The sequence below is a fragment of the Penicillium psychrofluorescens genome, assembly GCF_964197705.1.
Source record: "Penicillium psychrofluorescens genome assembly, chromosome: 1".
NCBI classification, from domain to species: Eukaryota; Fungi; Ascomycota; class Eurotiomycetes; order Eurotiales; family Aspergillaceae; genus Penicillium; species Penicillium psychrofluorescens.
The window spans coordinates 1,126,548-1,143,156 of NC_133439.1; the positions used below are offsets into that span (position 1 = coordinate 1,126,548).

The 16,609-nt window shown below is 50.0% G+C and overlaps 7 protein-coding genes across 7 annotated transcripts; 4 read left to right on the forward strand and 3 right to left on the reverse strand.

Annotated features, from left to right (window-relative positions):
- Window positions 1-3,293: 3,293 nt before the first annotated feature.
- Window positions 3,294-3,885, forward strand: PFLUO_LOCUS397 (uncharacterized protein; the record flags this gene model as incomplete). Its single annotated transcript, XM_073781288.1, has 4 exons — window positions 3,294-3,345; window positions 3,399-3,445; window positions 3,496-3,559; window positions 3,635-3,885. 4 exons carry the CDS (start codon window positions 3,294-3,296, stop codon window positions 3,883-3,885), a joined length of 414 nt encoding a protein of 137 aa, XP_073634495.1.
- An 828-nt stretch (window positions 3,886-4,713) lies between these two features.
- PFLUO_LOCUS398 (uncharacterized protein) lies at window positions 4,714-5,466 on the forward strand (the record flags this gene model as incomplete). Its single annotated transcript, XM_073781299.1, has 1 exon — window positions 4,714-5,466. The coding sequence occupies one exon, from the start codon at window positions 4,714-4,716 to the stop codon at window positions 5,464-5,466; it is 753 nt and encodes a 250-aa protein (XP_073634496.1).
- Window positions 5,467-6,109: 643 nt separating this feature from the next.
- On the forward strand, window positions 6,110-7,491 carry PFLUO_LOCUS399 (MAPK protein hog1; the record flags this gene model as incomplete). The annotated part of the gene is made up of 7 exons (XM_073781310.1): window positions 6,110-6,165; window positions 6,219-6,266; window positions 6,324-6,453; window positions 6,506-6,549; window positions 6,605-6,704; window positions 6,757-7,113; window positions 7,333-7,491. The coding sequence occupies 7 exons, from the start codon at window positions 6,110-6,112 to the stop codon at window positions 7,489-7,491; spliced, it is 894 nt and encodes a 297-aa protein (XP_073634497.1).
- An 816-nt stretch (window positions 7,492-8,307) lies between these two features.
- On the forward strand, window positions 8,308-9,615 carry PFLUO_LOCUS400 (uncharacterized protein; the record flags this gene model as incomplete). Its single annotated transcript, XM_073781321.1, has 1 exon — window positions 8,308-9,615. The coding sequence occupies one exon, from the start codon at window positions 8,308-8,310 to the stop codon at window positions 9,613-9,615; it is 1,308 nt and encodes a 435-aa protein (XP_073634498.1).
- A 353-nt stretch (window positions 9,616-9,968) lies between these two features.
- Window positions 9,969-12,072, reverse strand: PFLUO_LOCUS401 (uncharacterized protein; the record flags this gene model as incomplete). The annotated part of the gene is made up of 5 exons (XM_073781334.1): window positions 9,969-11,080; window positions 11,132-11,253; window positions 11,309-11,619; window positions 11,708-11,737; window positions 11,800-12,072. The coding sequence occupies 5 exons, from the start codon at window positions 12,070-12,072 to the stop codon at window positions 9,969-9,971; spliced, it is 1,848 nt and encodes a 615-aa protein (XP_073634499.1).
- A 1,214-nt stretch (window positions 12,073-13,286) lies between these two features.
- On the reverse strand, window positions 13,287-14,448 carry PFLUO_LOCUS402 (uncharacterized protein; the record flags this gene model as incomplete). Its single annotated transcript, XM_073781345.1, has 4 exons — window positions 13,287-13,309; window positions 13,362-14,277; window positions 14,337-14,355; window positions 14,408-14,448. The coding sequence occupies 4 exons, from the start codon at window positions 14,446-14,448 to the stop codon at window positions 13,287-13,289; spliced, it is 999 nt and encodes a 332-aa protein (XP_073634500.1).
- A 314-nt stretch (window positions 14,449-14,762) lies between these two features.
- On the reverse strand, window positions 14,763-15,821 carry PFLUO_LOCUS403 (uncharacterized protein; the record flags this gene model as incomplete). Its single annotated transcript, XM_073781356.1, has 2 exons — window positions 14,763-14,883; window positions 14,941-15,821. The coding sequence occupies 2 exons, from the start codon at window positions 15,819-15,821 to the stop codon at window positions 14,763-14,765; spliced, it is 1,002 nt and encodes a 333-aa protein (XP_073634501.1).
- Window positions 15,822-16,609: the final 788 nt, after the last annotated feature.

A 16,609-nucleotide genomic window follows, 5' to 3' on the forward strand; every position in this document is an offset into this window, starting at 1 on the left:
CAACATGCTGCTATGTATTGGTGGCTAATGGCCCAGACAGTGTACTGGATGGCTGATCTCCAAACAAGGTTATCTATGGGGTGCACGCCCCCCGGTTACTTGCACTGTTCCCTGTCCTATTTCATAAGGCAACCTAGTTCCCGGAATATCTATTATGGTTACTCAGTAAGGAGTATAGCATCGTTCCATCCTATTTTGGCCCCATTCGTTCTGTCGAGGATCTCGGACCCCCTGACTGGCCCCCTCATAGGTTGAATAAAGTCTTACTACTTCGCCCTATCATTTGTGCATATAATAGCTAGATACGATCCCCTCCAGCTCAGGAAGCGAGTGACCAGCAATTGGTTCTCTTACTTGATAACAGAAACTGAGCTACTGGTCATGTACTCCCTCACGAATTCTGTGCTCCATCCGAATCTGCTGTAACGAAACAGGCCGAATAACAGAGTTTAAAAACTTCAAATGATAGATTGCATCACCATGAGACTTGACAACACCAGCATCCAGCAACTCCTCAACAATAATAAATCTGTGGCTACCACGCTTCAGTGCCACAGCTTCCCAGGCCTGGACAACAGGAGGTCGCAGGGTGAATTCCCATGTTCCTCTGCAGGTTAACACGGCAGGCTGCTCTTCCAGAGCTAGCTGGTATCTGAATAGCATTGCCGATCCCTCTCGTCCATTCCATATCTCCATTGATTCAAGATTTGGCATCCTCATGGCCACTGCTGCCGCTATCTGGAGCATGTTATCAATCTCAATTGGGCTCTCATCAGGTGTGAGCAGTTGTGAAGTCAGCGCAAGTGAAGTCATGCTAGGCCACTTCCAGGAAGGCTCACAAGCATGGAAAAAATAGCTGGCATCTACAATAAATGATGCTGAGAGGTGCTCGAGCTTGAGACTGGCTTTGGCGACCGCCCAGCTGACATCAGAGGTCGGAATGCGGATAGGGTCGCAACCATGAGATTTATTCATAAAAGCTAGCGCGTACTGTTGATTGAAATTCTCGAAGAGTATGAGTCTTCGTAGTTTGCTAGAAGCGAGCGATTGAAAAAGTGATCGGAAAGCTAGATCAAAGATGAGGATTGGTAGATTGTCAGTGGTAAGCATTATAGCAATGAACGAATGCATGCTAGAGAATGATGAACTGACACAGCAGTACTCACATTTATCTGTCCGCTCCTGCTGAATATCAAACCATTCTCTCCAAGGCTCGTAGTAAATCTCCTGGAGTCTGGGAAGACGTGCAAACATCAGTGTTAATGCAGTTGGTTTCCACCGTCGGCGATTCTGTTGACGCAGAAGCACACCTGTTACTGCTGGGACTAATGGCAGTTGCTGCCACCACTGGTTTTCCTGTTTGTCATCATCAAATGGTCCTTCACCCACGATTTCATCAAAAACTTTGATAATACCAGCTGGAGGCGGAGTGGAATTTTGACTCCCAGCAATCCAACCATGCTGGTGGTCATCAAGTTTGACCAGCATTGACTGTTCTGTGCATAGATTCAGGTCACACTCATCAGCGTGGATGTCAGGCCCAAAGATCAGATATTTGAACCAGTGCTCTGAGTCACTGAGAGAGTGAAAACTGATATCAAGCAGCAAGTTTCCATTTGGTTCCCATGCGCTGAGAGTCGAGAACAGATCCTGAAATGCTGTGGTAATTAAGGTATTGTCTGTGTTGCTGATCCCCATCCTCTCTGGTTCATGAGGCGCACACAAGGTGCAATCATATTCTTGGAGTTCCAAGCAAAGCCATATGTAGCGTACAAGAGCCCGATTACGGTGAATAATTGAACCAAAATCAGCGAGACGTGACGGTGTGAGGTTGATTTGGGCGAAGTTGCGCTTCTCAATAATCAACTGCCACTCTCGAGACACTGTAGCGAAGCCAGCCAAGCTACAGCCATCCTGCAGTAAGGCTTCCAGGATCAGAAGCCGGATCTCTGGAGGCAAGCCGTACCAAGACGTCTTATCAGCTGTCATTAATGACATTGGCGTCATTTTCATGAATGATGGTAATAAACAGGGTCGATGGGTAAAGTGCGAAGTACGGCAGGGTGAGAGTGCTAGGAGTGTAGCAGCTAGTATAGTAGTGTGGGTCATGAGTGCATAACCTAAAAATGACGGAGCATTACCAGGGGTAGCGTATTACATTTTATTGAGGTGTATTATTCAGACCGCCGGCTCCCACAGAAGCAGCGTTCAGAGAGCTAATCAGAGTGTTAAGATCTACTCAAAGAGCAAAAAGCGCCGCCCACTGAGCACTAAAGTGGAAGAGGAGCGCCAAGACTTGCATCGGATTTTTGTACATAGGGTGATCTTTTTTGACAGCGGTCCCACCATATATGGGACATCCCAGGCTGATTGAAATAAATCAAATTGGAACTCATAGCGAAGTACCTTTTAGGCGCAAAGACAAGCCCGGGTTGCACGTCAAAACACCACATCCTGTGGCTGAAACGATGGGGCGTTGCCAATCTGAAATAAACGCCCTGAGGAGGGCACTCGGGAAAGATGCTTAGAAAAAGGATTCCTATTCTCATATCAGACACAGCGGGCAGCTCTAAATCAATGCGAACACGTCAATCGCTCACGTTTGCCCCAGTGTCATTGGCGAAACGTCGGGGCCAACCACACTAGCTCGAGGTGCCATGCTTACTCTAAAATATTTCTATAGTTATAGCTAGAGCTTAGACAGTGACTTTATTCCCGCACTATGAAACATACCACCCCAATAACTTGATGTATCGCTCACTAAACATTCTCCTCCTGCATATAAATCGGCGCTCTTTCCACATTCTTGCTTGGTTCTCAGTTGGCTGCCGCTAAATGCCCCGGAAACATGAAGTCGGCGTATCTGGATATCATCAATGAGGCCTGCGGCAAGGAGTGCGAGTATCCCGACGTGAATTTATGGACCGCAGTGTTTTCGTCGGCTCATGTGCAATGCGATGCTCTGTGCGATTAAATCGGAATATTCAGGCGTTTTGTAGTATGAATGTTCAAAGTAAAATCGGTATATTGATCGATCGGAATTTCTGTGGCAGCTAGTTACATCATAACGTACCTCGTTTAACACACCCTGGCCTGACGTATACATCCCCGGGTCCCCTCAATCCCCCGTGCCGGGATTTGATTTGGAGGTGGAGAAAAAGCAAAATGAAACGCCGAGGAAAGGGACCTAGCGGGGCTATAAAGACCCCCTCCATTACGCTTTTCAATTTTTGATTCCACCAAGGTACACAAATTATTGAGATTACCAAGTACATAACAAACACCAAAACACTATGACTTTCACCGGCAGCTGCATGTGCGGAGGCGTCGCGTACGCCATTGAAGGTATGGGCTCTACATCATGCCACCATTATTTTAATTCACTGACATTCTCTCAGCGGACAAGTACACCGCGGCACTCTGCCACTGCCTCGATTGCCAAAAGGTAGAATCTACTCCGTTGAAAGGGTTGGATTTGTGTTAAACAACAAACAGTGGTCCGGAGGCGCCTTCACCTCGAACGCCGTGGTTCCCCGCACTAGCTTCAAGGTCACCAAGGGTATGTGGGACTTCTCTCAATTGTTTTCTCCTCTAGTTACAGCCCACCATCTAATTCTGGAATCTTCTGCACCAGGCACTCCCAGCTCTTACGAAGCGGTTGGCAACAGCGGCAAAATCAACAAACATTTCTTCTGCCCCACCTGCGGCTCAGGCGTGTACACCGAGCTGGAGGTCTTGGCGGATATGACCTGCGTCAAGGCCGGTACGCTGGATAACGGCGAAGCCAATCTCGGCGGCAAGGTCGATATTGAGTTCTATGTTAAGGACCGTCCGAGTTACCTCCATGCTGTGGAAGGTGCTAAGCAGGAGCCGATGTTTGGTTAAATTTGGGAATGGTTAGCTTCGGCATTTGGTTGTGGAGACCGATTGGGTCGATCAAAGGCCGTGAACATTGATGACAGATAGGGCAGGACCAGAAGAATCAAAATTTGTCTTGATAAGGAAAACACTTGCTGCACATGTGATAGCATGTATTTGGCAGTAGTATTTTTCATCGCCATGTCTTAATTCAGCATATCTGGCCAGGGGCTATACGAGTCCCGATCAGATGCCGAGGCAGGGGTGACTCGAAGCTTTGGTGACCACTTCCATATTTCTTCGGCATTTCTTCGGCATTTAATGCGATGTTAGTCGGAATGAAGAGCGATAGTAGTTGCTTAGAAGGCAGATGGGTCTGGCCAGAATTAATTGGTAGGATGGCTAAGTCGCGATATCTGAGGGACGGGTTTACCTAATATTGGGAAGTGATTTTCCCTGCATATGACTTCATCGTTGTTCCCTAACTTTCGATTCTCTGACAGATAACAACATCAAGTTTGTACCCCTGCACCGCGGTGGGTATGATCTCCCTTCATAGAAACCCTGATTTGCCACCGGTAACAACATCCATCTTTCTACCCCACATTCTGGTTCTGGAACCGTTATGCCAATATGATTGGTCGATGAATTGGCTAGAATCGAGTGATGAGACCATCACTGAAGGAACTTGTTTCCTGGACCGTCCATATTTCATATCCTTGTTACGCGTCGGATTAGTCGATCATATATAAATCCGAGCTGCCCTCTTTTCTTCAAAAAACATTCACATCACCTATTCTGCCCCGATTATAATTCATTTATCGATATATATTTTCCAGGCACCTACCTGCAAAGATGGCTACTCTGGGACAGCATGCCTTTCATCCAAGCACCCATATTGGAATCCCACCACCAACAACAGATCCGATGCAGCTCCCTCCGATCCCTTCTTTGAACATCTCCCGAAGTGATAAAGATGCGCTGTTCCAAAAGCTACGGCAAAAGCGTGATTCCCAACCTACGACCGATATACGAGCGAACCGAACCCCCAAGGCGCAATCGAAGAAGCCAATAAAGACAGCCGGGCGACCTTCCACACGGTCTCAGGCGAAGAATAAGAAAAACATTACGCCGGACAGAGCAAGGCGCCTTGAGCGGAATCGTGTCGCTGCAAACAAATGCCGACTGAAGAGAAAGGAGGAAAATCAACAAATGGAACATGTCTTGGAAAAAGAGACGGCAAATTACGACTCGTTGTTGGCGGAAGTGGGCCTTCTTCGCGACGAACTATGGCATCTCAAAAATCAAGTCTTGGAGCATGCGCAATGTGACGACGATCAAATCAATACCCACCTCGGAGTGATGACGCAAACTCTACTTGAAGATACCTCGGATCAATTGAAATGCCCATCACCAACCTTTTCGGCTAGTACGTGGTCAGACAGTTCGACATCGGGGACCCGACATGATTCGAGTCCTGCTGTGAAGTTGCCAGAGACGATTTCGGCTGACAAAGAAGGGGACACCGCTGATTTTATGTTCGACGACTTCATCAATATTGATGAGGCGAAAGCTATAGAGGGCGGCGTTCCCTCTTTTCCTGTATAATTATCCGTGTCTATTAATGGCAAGCTTTTCAAGCACCTATAGGTGTATTTGGATTCGACTTCCAGGAGCATTGGGTCACTAATCCAGGTGTCCTTGCAGATGTCCCCACGGGATCTAGGGGGGCGAACACCCAATGATAAGATTTGTAGGCCTAACAAGTCAAGCCACCGAGCAGGGTGGCTTGTTTTGTAATCGTACAGAAATGTGGATTGGCTGGATATTTTCCCCTACTGGAAATTCCGGGAGGTGTGGGGACAGGTGAACGTCCTGATTGCTCGGATTTAACAGCCGCCCAGTCAGCGGCTGGATCCTGGAGATCTTTCGGTCTTGCGAGCAGCCGAGTGGGCTCTACTGTTAAAAAAGTTACACGAGGGTTCTATTTTAATTCACATTCGGTCTTTGTCCCGTCGCCGCCGATGTCACGACCTTTTCTTGCGCCACTATGCTGCGCATTTAAGATTTAGTACATAACCGGTTTCTTTTTCCACAACGTTATTATCATGGCTCACCACTTATTATACATCGATGTCCTTCGGGGAAACAAATAACTGCCTGCTCCTAAACTACTATTATTGAAACTTAAGAGACTATATACTGGGTCATGGCTAAATCAATATACCCATCACAGACTCCGGGTCAGGAGATGGCCCAGTTCACGCAGAATACAATCATGGGCACGCCATTCGAAACGACCTCAAGGTCAGTCAACAAGATTCATACCTTTCCCTTAATCTAAGCTGAGATGTGTATAGGTATTCTCAATTGGAACCCATCGGGCTTGGTGCCTCGGGGCTTGTTTGGTAGGACCGTCGTGCAGTCTGACAACTTAAATCTAATGAGTCTAATCTCCTTTTTAGTTCTGCGAAAGACCAAATTATGCACCGGAGTGTGGCTGTGAAAAAGTTGACCGATCCATTCAAAACGGTCACTGTTGCGAAACATATGTTTCGGGAGATCAAATTACTGAAGCAGCTCCAACATGAAAACGTTTGCCTCTCCACGTATCCTTTCTCCATTTTGGGCTCTAACGAGGAACCAGATTGTTCATTTACAGGACATCTTCATCTCTTCAACAGAAGACATGTATGCATTCCCTTGATCTAATTATTCACGGCTTACATCTGACCCATTACCAAAGCTATCTTGTGACCGATCTTATGGCGACCGATCTACATAGTGTTTTAAAAGCTAAAGCTGTTGACGGCCAGTTTACTCAATATTTTATGTACCAGATTTTGGTGAGTCGGCTCGTCGGTCGTCATTCAGCGCCGTTGCTAATCTGATGGCTAGCGGGGTCTCAAATACGTGCACTCGGCTGGTGTTGTCCACCGAGACCTCAAGCCCAGTAATATTTTGATTAATGAGAACTGCGATCTGAAACTCTGTGACTTTGGGCTGGCTCGGGTCCAAGAGGCACATATGACCGGCTATGTCTCCACCAGATACTACAGAGCGCCAGAGATCATGCTCACTTGGCGTCGATACAACGAAAAAGTGGATATCTGGAGCGCTGGCTGTATATTCGCAGAGTTAATCCTAGGGAGACCCCTGTTCCCAGGCAAGAACCACATTGATCAATTCTGTGTGATTACGGAGCTGCTAGGAAATCCGCCTGATAACGTCGTGGCTCAGGTGACTAGTGAAAATGTTGGTTTTATTCCAGCAGTCCGTTCAATATGGCCACCCTAACTAATTCACAATATCGACAGACTTTGCAATTCGTCCATTCTCTCCCAAAAAGACCACGCCAACCAATGTCGAAGCTTATACCTGGCGCCGGGCCGAAAGGTATGCATCCCGCCAGCTCAATTACGTTTTAGATCACTGATTTGAATAGAAATTTCTTTGTTGGAAAACATGCTTCAGTTTGATCCAGAGAGGCGATGCTCTGCAGAAGAGGCACTTTCCATGCAATACCTCGCTCCGTATCATGATCCTACCGATGAACCGACAGCAACTGAAACATTTGACTGGTCATTCCTCGAGGCTGACCTGCCCATCGATGTTTGGAAAACCATCATGTAAGCACTATTCGATGATTTTAACCCCGAAGAATTCTAATTTGCATCTAGGTACGCTGAGATTCTGGCGTATCATGAGGTACCAAACAAGTCAATGCCACTCAGTCCACTCAGTCCAATCAGTCCACTCAGCCCAAATTAGGATGAATTGGATCTAGGTTGATTTCCTTTTGTGCTATTCAGTCATACATTATTATTTAATAAATATAGTAAATTAGTAATTCACAAAACCGATCCGATTAGTCAGATAGACTGAATGGTAGACTTGAAGTAGAATGTAGCAGGACTGTATAGCCAGACTGGGTAGACTATAGTTCTCTTAAAAGGCAGCTGATAAAAGCAATATTTAATTAGCCAATGACCATACTCCGGCCGGGTTTGGGGGAGTATGTAGTGGTTGCTAGGAATTTGACTCCCTTGGCATTTGATGTGGGGCTTTTCAAGTTGAGGTATGGCATAGTGGTATAGCCCATGATCAGAATAGGACTAGTAGCGTATTAGGGGTCAGACCATATTTATGAAGCAGATATTATCCAGAAATTGGCACACGTTTGAAGCATATAGGGCATTTATACAATAGGTGCGACAGAGAGGCCGTTATACTTCTCTTTTAAGAGTTCGTCTCCGCATCCGGCCGAGCGTGGCCGATGCAACATCATTCGTCGACCTCAGAAGATTGGGCCCTGAATCTGGACATTTCCTTGTATACGAACTGTGATTCCCCTGGAATAAGAGAGTTGTACTAGCTTTTTATTCCGCCTTACAAAGGTCGGAACGTTAAACACCGTTTATCCCCGGAGTGTGATATCAAACCCACCAAATGTCGCAGTCTGAGAACACAGATCCCGTCGTCTCAAAGAGAGCCCGAAATGCCGCCGAGGAAATAACGAACAACCCCATGTGGGACGTGATGAGCGATGTGTGGTGCCCGTCCATGAACCCAATGGGCTACGTCAACGTCGGTATAGCAGAGAACACGCTGATGCACGACCCGCTCCTCAGCTTCCTGAACAAGAAACTCGAGCTGCCATCCAAGTACCTCACCTACAACGACGGAGGCGGCGGTTCTTCACGACTGAGACAAGCGATGGCCCGATTCCTCAACCGGCACCTCCACCCAGCCACACCGCTCGACGCGAGCCATCTCATCATCACCAACGGCGTTTCGCCTGCCATCGAGCATGTCTCCTGGGCATTCGCCGATCCGGGGGAAGGGATTCTGCTCGGAAAGCCGTTCTACGGCACCTTTATCCCCGATATGTCCCTTCGGCCTGGCTCGGAAGTAGTGGAGGTTGATTTCGGTGACTGCGATCCGTTCAGCACGGAGGCTGTATTCAAGTATGAGCAGGCACTGCTGGACTTTCAGCTGAAGAGAGAGAGGAAGGTTAGGGCGCTTATGCTCTGCCACCCGCACAACCCTCTTGGGCGCTGCTACTCGCGCGAGGTGATCATTCAGCTAATGCGGTTGTGTGAGAAGTACAAGGTGCACTTTATCAGCGATGAGATATATGCGCTGTCTGTCTGGGAGAACACGGTAGATCAGGTCCCTCCTCCAGTCCAGTTTGAGTCTGCGTTGTCCATTGATCTGGCGGGCATTATTGACCCCCGACTTGTGCATGTCCTCTGGGGGTTGAGCAAGGACTTTGGCGCGAATGGGATGCGGCTCGGAACCATCATCTCCCAGGCAAACGGTCATCTCCACGAGGCAATGAAGGGAATCTCACTATATTCCTACGCGTCTGGAATATCCGACCACCTAGCCTCTTTACTGTTGGAAAATGACAACTTTACAGATTGGTATATCCGGGAGAATCAGAAAAAACTATCAGAGTGCTACGTACACACGGTGCAGTATCTACGAAAGCACAACATTGAATATGCAACAGGGTGCAACGCAGCCTTCTTTCTGTGGGTGGATTTAGGAAAGAAATACTGCGACTTGCATCCGGACGTGAAGATGGAACAGGTTGACGACCGTGTGATGCAGTCTCTGCTGCAGAATAAGGTGTTTCTAGCGAGTGGGACGCTTTTTGGGTCGGAGCGCCCCGGCTGGTTTCGCATTGTGTTTTCTCAGCCCAGAGAGTATCTGGAAGAGGCTTTGAAGAGGATGGTAGAAGCTTTGGAATAGAGCCTGCGGGTGCGGTGCAAAGAGTAAATGAGGTGAAGATATCACTGTGATGTTTATGGTTGATGGTATTCCCAGAAGTATGCCGAGGCAAATATTGTATATTCATTCTATGATGTAAACATAGACACCCCATGCAACCAACCAACGCAAGCGCCTTTTTGATCTGTCAAAAACACAAGATATCCACGAGCCCATTAATCATATGCAAACGAACAGCACGAAACAAAATCTCTTGAGACCCTTATGAAAAGGGACAGAGACGCAACCAATAGGTATAAAACTATGTATTAGGATTAAAACAGGATAATGTATGCAGCCCCAAGAGTAGAGATTTTGAGGAGGAAAGAAGAAGGCTATACGTCAGCCTCGGGCTTGGTCTCGCCCTTGCGCTCGGCCTCATCCTTAATGAGTTCCTGGCGCGCACGCTCTTGCTCGGCGAGACCGGTCTTCCGGACGGTGTGAGAGCGGCTCAGAACACGGGAGCGGATGAGCAGCGAGAGGATGAAGCCAAGGCCTGACATGCAGGTGTAGAAGATCCACATGCGGCTGAGGGAGTAGGTGAAGGCTTCGAGGACGACGGCACGCTGGGAAGGTTCCAATTTCTCGATGAGAGACTTGGAGGAGCCGGCAAAGGAAGACGAGATGATGGCGGTGCGCTCGGGGCCGATGGCGGCAATCAGTTTGCCGGCTTGTTTGCCCATCATGTTCTGGTAGATGACCGTACCCAGGACGACGGAGATGGAAGTGGAGAGTTGGCGGACAAAGCCGAATGTGGCTGTTCCGGTGGCCATGTCGGCGGGGCGGATGTTGGCTTGGAAAGCCACGAGAGGAGCCTGGAAGTTGGGACCAACACCAACGCCAGCGATGATCTGGTAGATAATGATACGGGGCCAGGAAGCGTAAGGCTTGAGGTCGATGAACAGACCAAAGCCGAGGGTCATGAAGAAGAGACCTGCTTGGATCATTTCGCGATAGCGGCCCGTCTTCTTCATCGTGACACCCGCTCCGGCTGAGACGAACGACAAAGAGAGAACCATGGGTAGGACGTAAACACCGCTCATGATTGGGGAGGCCAGAAGGACCGTCTGGAAATAGAGCGGGAGATAGTAGGCTCCGGCAATGAAAGTGAATCCGTGGCAGAAGGTGATCATGAGAATGAGCACATTATACCAGTCATTGAAGAGGCGAATGGGGATGATGGGGTATTTGGCCAGCTTCCACTCCGACAGCATTGCCAGCACCCAGACGACGACGCCAAAGACGATTAGGCAAATCACCGTGGCCGAGGCCCAGGGATAGTTGACACCGCCGAATTCCATTCCAAAGAGGAACATGATAGTACCGCCGATGATCAAGACAGTGCCGGCCCAGTCGATGCTGCGCAGGCCGGCCAGGAGCGGTGTCTTGGCTGAGTCGATCTTGAGGTACAAGGTCAGGATGACGAAGGAGACTCCGCCAATGGGCACTAGATATTCATGTTAGTGTCTGAATCAAAACAAAACAAGATGAGACCTACAGTTCAGGTAAAAGCACCATCTCCAGGTCACATCAGTAGTAAAAGCACCGCCGACAATGGGTCCCAGAGCACCAGCTATAGCCCAGGTAGCGCCAAACAGGCCGTAATACATTGGACGTTCTCTGAATGAGATAGTCAGCACCGTTCCAAAATCATATTGCTTGTGTCCCGACTCACCTCATGCTGAACATGTCCGAGACACTGATGTTCGCCAGGACGATGATACCTCCGCCACCAATACCTTGGATTGCTCGGCCCGCGATGATCATGGGCATGTTCTTCGCCAAGGCACAGACCAAGCTGCCGATCAGGAACAAGAAGTTGGCCAGCAAGATGACCGGTTTCCGGCCCCAGATATCACTAATCTTGCCCCATAGTGGGATACAGGCGGCGTTGGCCAGCAGATACGACGAGGCGATCCATGAGTAGCCGCTTTCCGAGGCGTTGAAGGAAGATGCGATGGTTGGCAGGGCCGTCGAAACAATCGTCTGTTAAAACAGTCGGATTAGCAAAGGAAACCTCTGATGAGAGAATCGGATACAAAAAGAAAAAAGAAAAAAAAGAAAAAAAACATACCATATCCAAGGCTGCCAAAAACAAAACCAGCTAAAATGCGACACGGAAAGGTTAGCGCCATTAGTTCCGGATGCGACAAAGCGAATTCTTACACAGAGAGCCGCCATGACGACTGCGACCTTCTTCTTGCCCATTTTCGCGGCCTGCGACGGCGTGCGATCCAGGGGTGCTCCGTCAGTTGTACTGTCTTGTGTCTTTCCCTCCACCGTGGGCTGGGCTATCTCATTAGCCTCAGTCGCATCAGTCTTCGGCGCATCGGCTTCCGGTGTCGGAGTCGGCATGTCGACGGGCAACTTTTCGTTGTTCTGGTCGGTCACGACGGTGTCGCCGCTGGCGCCATCGTGGCTGAGGCGCTCGACAGACATGGTGTCGAAGGGGGGAGAGAGAGATTGTGGTGGTTTGGTGTCGCGAAAGAGGAGAAACCACAAAAAGTGGTCGAGGGAGGAAAAAGAGTGGGGGGGGGGGGGGGGGGGGCGAGCCAATTATGCCGAGGCGTGTTTGGTATGGACTCAGGGATGATTATTATGCGGGCACCGATCGATCGATCCTCAATAATCAGCGTGTTTGCTGAGATGAAGCGTGTGGCCGGATGACCAGGATTTTAAACGAACGAAAAATCAAGTAGTAGTCGGCCTAAGTTCATGTTCGACCCTCGGTCGGCCTTTCACAGTCGGGGTTACCGGCCGCCGACACTTCGATCCACCGATCTAGGCACACCCTCCACCCCTGAACTAGGGCCCCCGTTCTGCGCCAAAATGAACAGATCCAATTACAAGCGGTCCTCTGAAGGGTCTGCTACCCACCCGTATCTGGCCCATCCGAACATTTGGGGCTGTTGACCGCCACTAGGCCGGGGTGGTCGGAAATTCGGACCCCCGATATCGTGATATGTGGGGCCGACTTTGTTCGAGATGAGTCAAACTGATTTTGTGTGTCAGTTTATCGAGTTGCCTGATTAGATATTTGCATCGAAACTGCAGGAGCAGAATGCGTGCGAGGATGACGTTGGTTGGTTTGTGAATAATAATCGTGAGCATGATCGGATGTCACACACAGGCTGAATTCTTTCTAGGACCCCATCTAGGACTATGACATGCTCTGCCCGACACTAAACTACTAGGTGCGGTAGTGTGGCTGGCAATGGAACAGCACATTGTTTCCTGCACGAAAAAAATATTTTGTATTTCAAGTATATATACTTTCCAGTAGGGCTGACCGAGCTGTTTACACATCCCCACTTCTGGCGGGGCTATCTGAATATCTTCCAACTTGCTATTTGCCAATTGGTTCGGGAGATGGTTCGGGAGAATGTAATTGGGGACCAGAATGTTGTCGCTGAGGTGTTGTTATTTTATCGTGGTACTCAACGGCTCGCTGTAGGATCATCTGGTTGGATGGAGTAGTATCGAGAAAGGAATAGGCATGGTAGAACAATGACACCGTCGGGGTGGATCTCATTAAATTCAAAATTGTGCAGCTTTTCCGACTAATTCTATGACAAGAAACCGGTCCGGGAGTGAGCGCATGGGGTATAATATGAAGCAGAACAGAGACAAAGAATGCTAGGCCATGGCATGCATTAATCCTGAAGTTGGAGGATTTCTAGTCGATGGTCAGCATTTACATGCAAAAGCATCAATCTAGGACTACTTACCGGTCAAAAACTCCTCGAAGCTGACAGTGATGTACCCATCGCGATCATCATCGTAGTGCTTAAACACATCCGTCATGCGCTTGAGACTAATACACGCCTGCACGAAGAGATCGAAGCTCATGCCATCCAGATGGGGGCTCTTGGGCGGACCAATCTGGCGGGTCTTGCTCTCAAACGCGTTGAAGATGACGGAGATAAACGGCGGGCTGAGCCGGTACCCGAACGCGGCCAGCGCATTCTCAAACTCGCGCAGACTGATGCGCCCGCTGCGGTCGTCGTCAAAGCGATCAAACAGCTCGCGCCACGCAGCGAGGTACCGCCACAGCGAGACGAACTCGTCGAAGTTGATCTTCCCGATGCTGTCGCGGTCGAACATGCGGATCATCATTTTGACCGTCCGCGGGTGGAACGACGTGTAGTCGCCATTCACGAGGGCGGAGCCCAGCTCGGCTTCGGTCAGGACGCCCGAGTGCGAGGAATTGGCGGCGCGGAAGAGTGGAAAGAGCTGTTGCGGGTCGTCGGTCGGCACGGAGAGCGGTGGTGGGTTGGTTGTAGTTGGGGGGCGCGATGCGAGCGGCGGGCGTTCGCGCGAGGGGTGAGAGGGAGGAGGGCCGAAGCCGTAGTTCTGCGGTGGCGGAGAGGGATACAATGGGTGTGGTGCATGTCCTCCTCCTCCTGGCGAAGTGTAATTGACGGCCGGAGGACGTGCATTGTACGAGGGTTGGAGTGGTGGTGGTGCCGGAGCTTGTTGTTGTTGGTAGCCTTGTGGCGGCGGAGCACTGGAGACGGGGACGCGAGGAGGAGGAACGGGGGATTTCTGGGGTGGAGGACGAGTGGTAAGGGGTTTCTGGCTGGGAGGGCCCTGGCTGGGAGTGCCCGGGCCAGACACATGCATTTTCCCCATCATCTGCGCGACCTGAGAGAAGAATGAGCAAAAAGGAACATTTGAAGCTATTAGGCAGAAGCAGTTCGTACCTGCTCGGGTTCGGCGTGCCTGGGATAGACGTTAGCGACCGTTGCAAATCAGTCTTCAGCTCAACACTTACGCTGGCAGCGCGTCCGGATTGTAGGACTTGTTGTAGGCCATGGCGTGCAGAGGGGTAAAGGGGGAGGAGAGCCTCGCCCGGGTGAATGAAGAAAAGAAAGAAAGAAAGGAAGGCGGGCAGGTTCGTGCCCACCAAGTGGAGCCGTGGGGCAGTGAATTGTAGTTGAGCGCTGAGTGGTTCGTGAACAATTCGTATCGGTGGTAGGTAAGAGGAGGAAGAGAAAGGAAAGAGAGATCAGGACAGGAAAGAGCTCAGCCCTATCGGGTTCGTGTTCATCAGCCCCCAAAGCAGATCCATCAATGACAGCATGGATCAAGAAGGTCTTGTTATTTTTAGAGTGGGTCTATTACATGGTCTACAGCTGCACGATACTTTTCACCTCTGGCGCCTGTGTCTCCAATACATCCATAATCTCCGCCCAGGCCTTGTCCTGGAACTGCTTGCCTTCCGATCCAGTCGTCAAGGCTGTAGATTCGCTGCCAGGCACGGTCAGCACATTGATTGGTAGGTCAACAGTCACTGGGAGAGCTTACTCGATATACCCATCACTCCGCCAGCATTTCCCCTGCGATTCCACACCCTGGATCGTAGCACTGACCAAGGACCGGCTGCCCTGCTCGGTCGTGCGCGCAAAAAACTTATACATAAGCCACACCAGCCATCGTTCGTAGAACCGGTCATACTGCCGTCCCAGCGCCGACACACAGAGCCCCGGGCTGACGGAATTGACGATGACGGGCAGCGTCCCGTCATCCCGTCGGACAAGACTGGCAATATTCTTCACCACATACTCCAACAGCAGCTTCGAAAGGCCATACTGCTTGGGGCCCGTGAAATGGCTCGCGTCGTTCACATGCTCCAGCAACGGACCGTCCGTCCGCAGACTCTCGGCCTTGACCCGGACAAACTGCTGGCTCGACACAAGACTGAGATGTGTAGGCTCCGACGCGGTAGAGCTCTCCCGGAGCTTAGGCAAAAGCAGCAATGCGAGCAGCGAGGTGGACAGAGTATTAACCTGCACCGTCTCTTCCCACCCGTCGCCTGATTGGGCGTAGTTCCTATTCCACAAGCCCGCGTTCAGAAGGGCCACATCCAGCCGCGGCAGCTCGGTGTTGACGCGGCCCGCGAAGCTCTTGACGCTTTGGAAACTGCTCATTTCTAGCTCCCACACCTGAACGGCGCCCGGTCGGTCGGTGCGTGTTTCCAGCTCGGCTTTGACTCGGTTGCCCCGGTCCAGACTGCGGCTTCCGATGATCAGGGACTCTACCCCCAGGTTGAGGTATTTGATGGCGGCCTCGTAGCCCAGCCCGGAGGTGGCGCCGGTGAGGATCACAGTTTTGCCCGCGAAGGAGATGCCGCGTGGGTCTGCGGGTGCGCTGTATTGCATTTTGAGAAGGCGAAAGAGACTGCCCATTTTAGGAGGTGGTTGACGTGTTGAGGGTCGAGTGTTACAGGATGAGCTTTGAGGGCCGGGGATGTAACCAGTCTGGGAAGTCACCTGATTGCCATGCTCATAGTTGAATACGAATATGTTTTGAACGGTTGGGTATTATTCGAGTGTACAATTTATTCAATGTCTTGTATTATTCGCGCGGTTGAGTGTTTGATGCTGCTGAAGACAATATATATCTCCACCGGAGTCGACAACCATCCACACACTCTCTGTCCCTTGAAGGATTCTTCAACCTAGATGACGTGTTATTCTTTGCATGTCACCAGTAGAACCCAAACACTAAATATCAAACACTTGCAAGGCTTAGCTCCAAGAAAAAGCTCTGCCTTGTAACTTAATTGCAGACCCATCCCCAAAATTAATCAGCAATCACATGACGCTATCTGAAAGGAAACAGGCGGTCTCTCAGGTGGTCCAAAAGTAGACAATACCCGATCGATTGGTGTCGCAAAATGTCCCAGCCGAGTACAAGTTTAATGCACCCGGAAGGCCGAACATGGCGGAATCATTTCCCAGAAGGTGATCTCTGGGTCTTCGGTTACGGGTGAGTGGATTGCTGAGATCCGCCAGGAATCGATCGAGTTGGCTAATTCGTCTTCAAGGAGTCTAATCTGGAAGCCACCACCACATTACGGTAGGTCTGACCGTGCTCTTTTTTTTTTTGGAGAGAATTAGATATGCATACTGCGCTGCCGGTCTTTCCTGGGGATTCTGTTCCCGCTAATAATCGGGCCTTATAGACCAGCGTG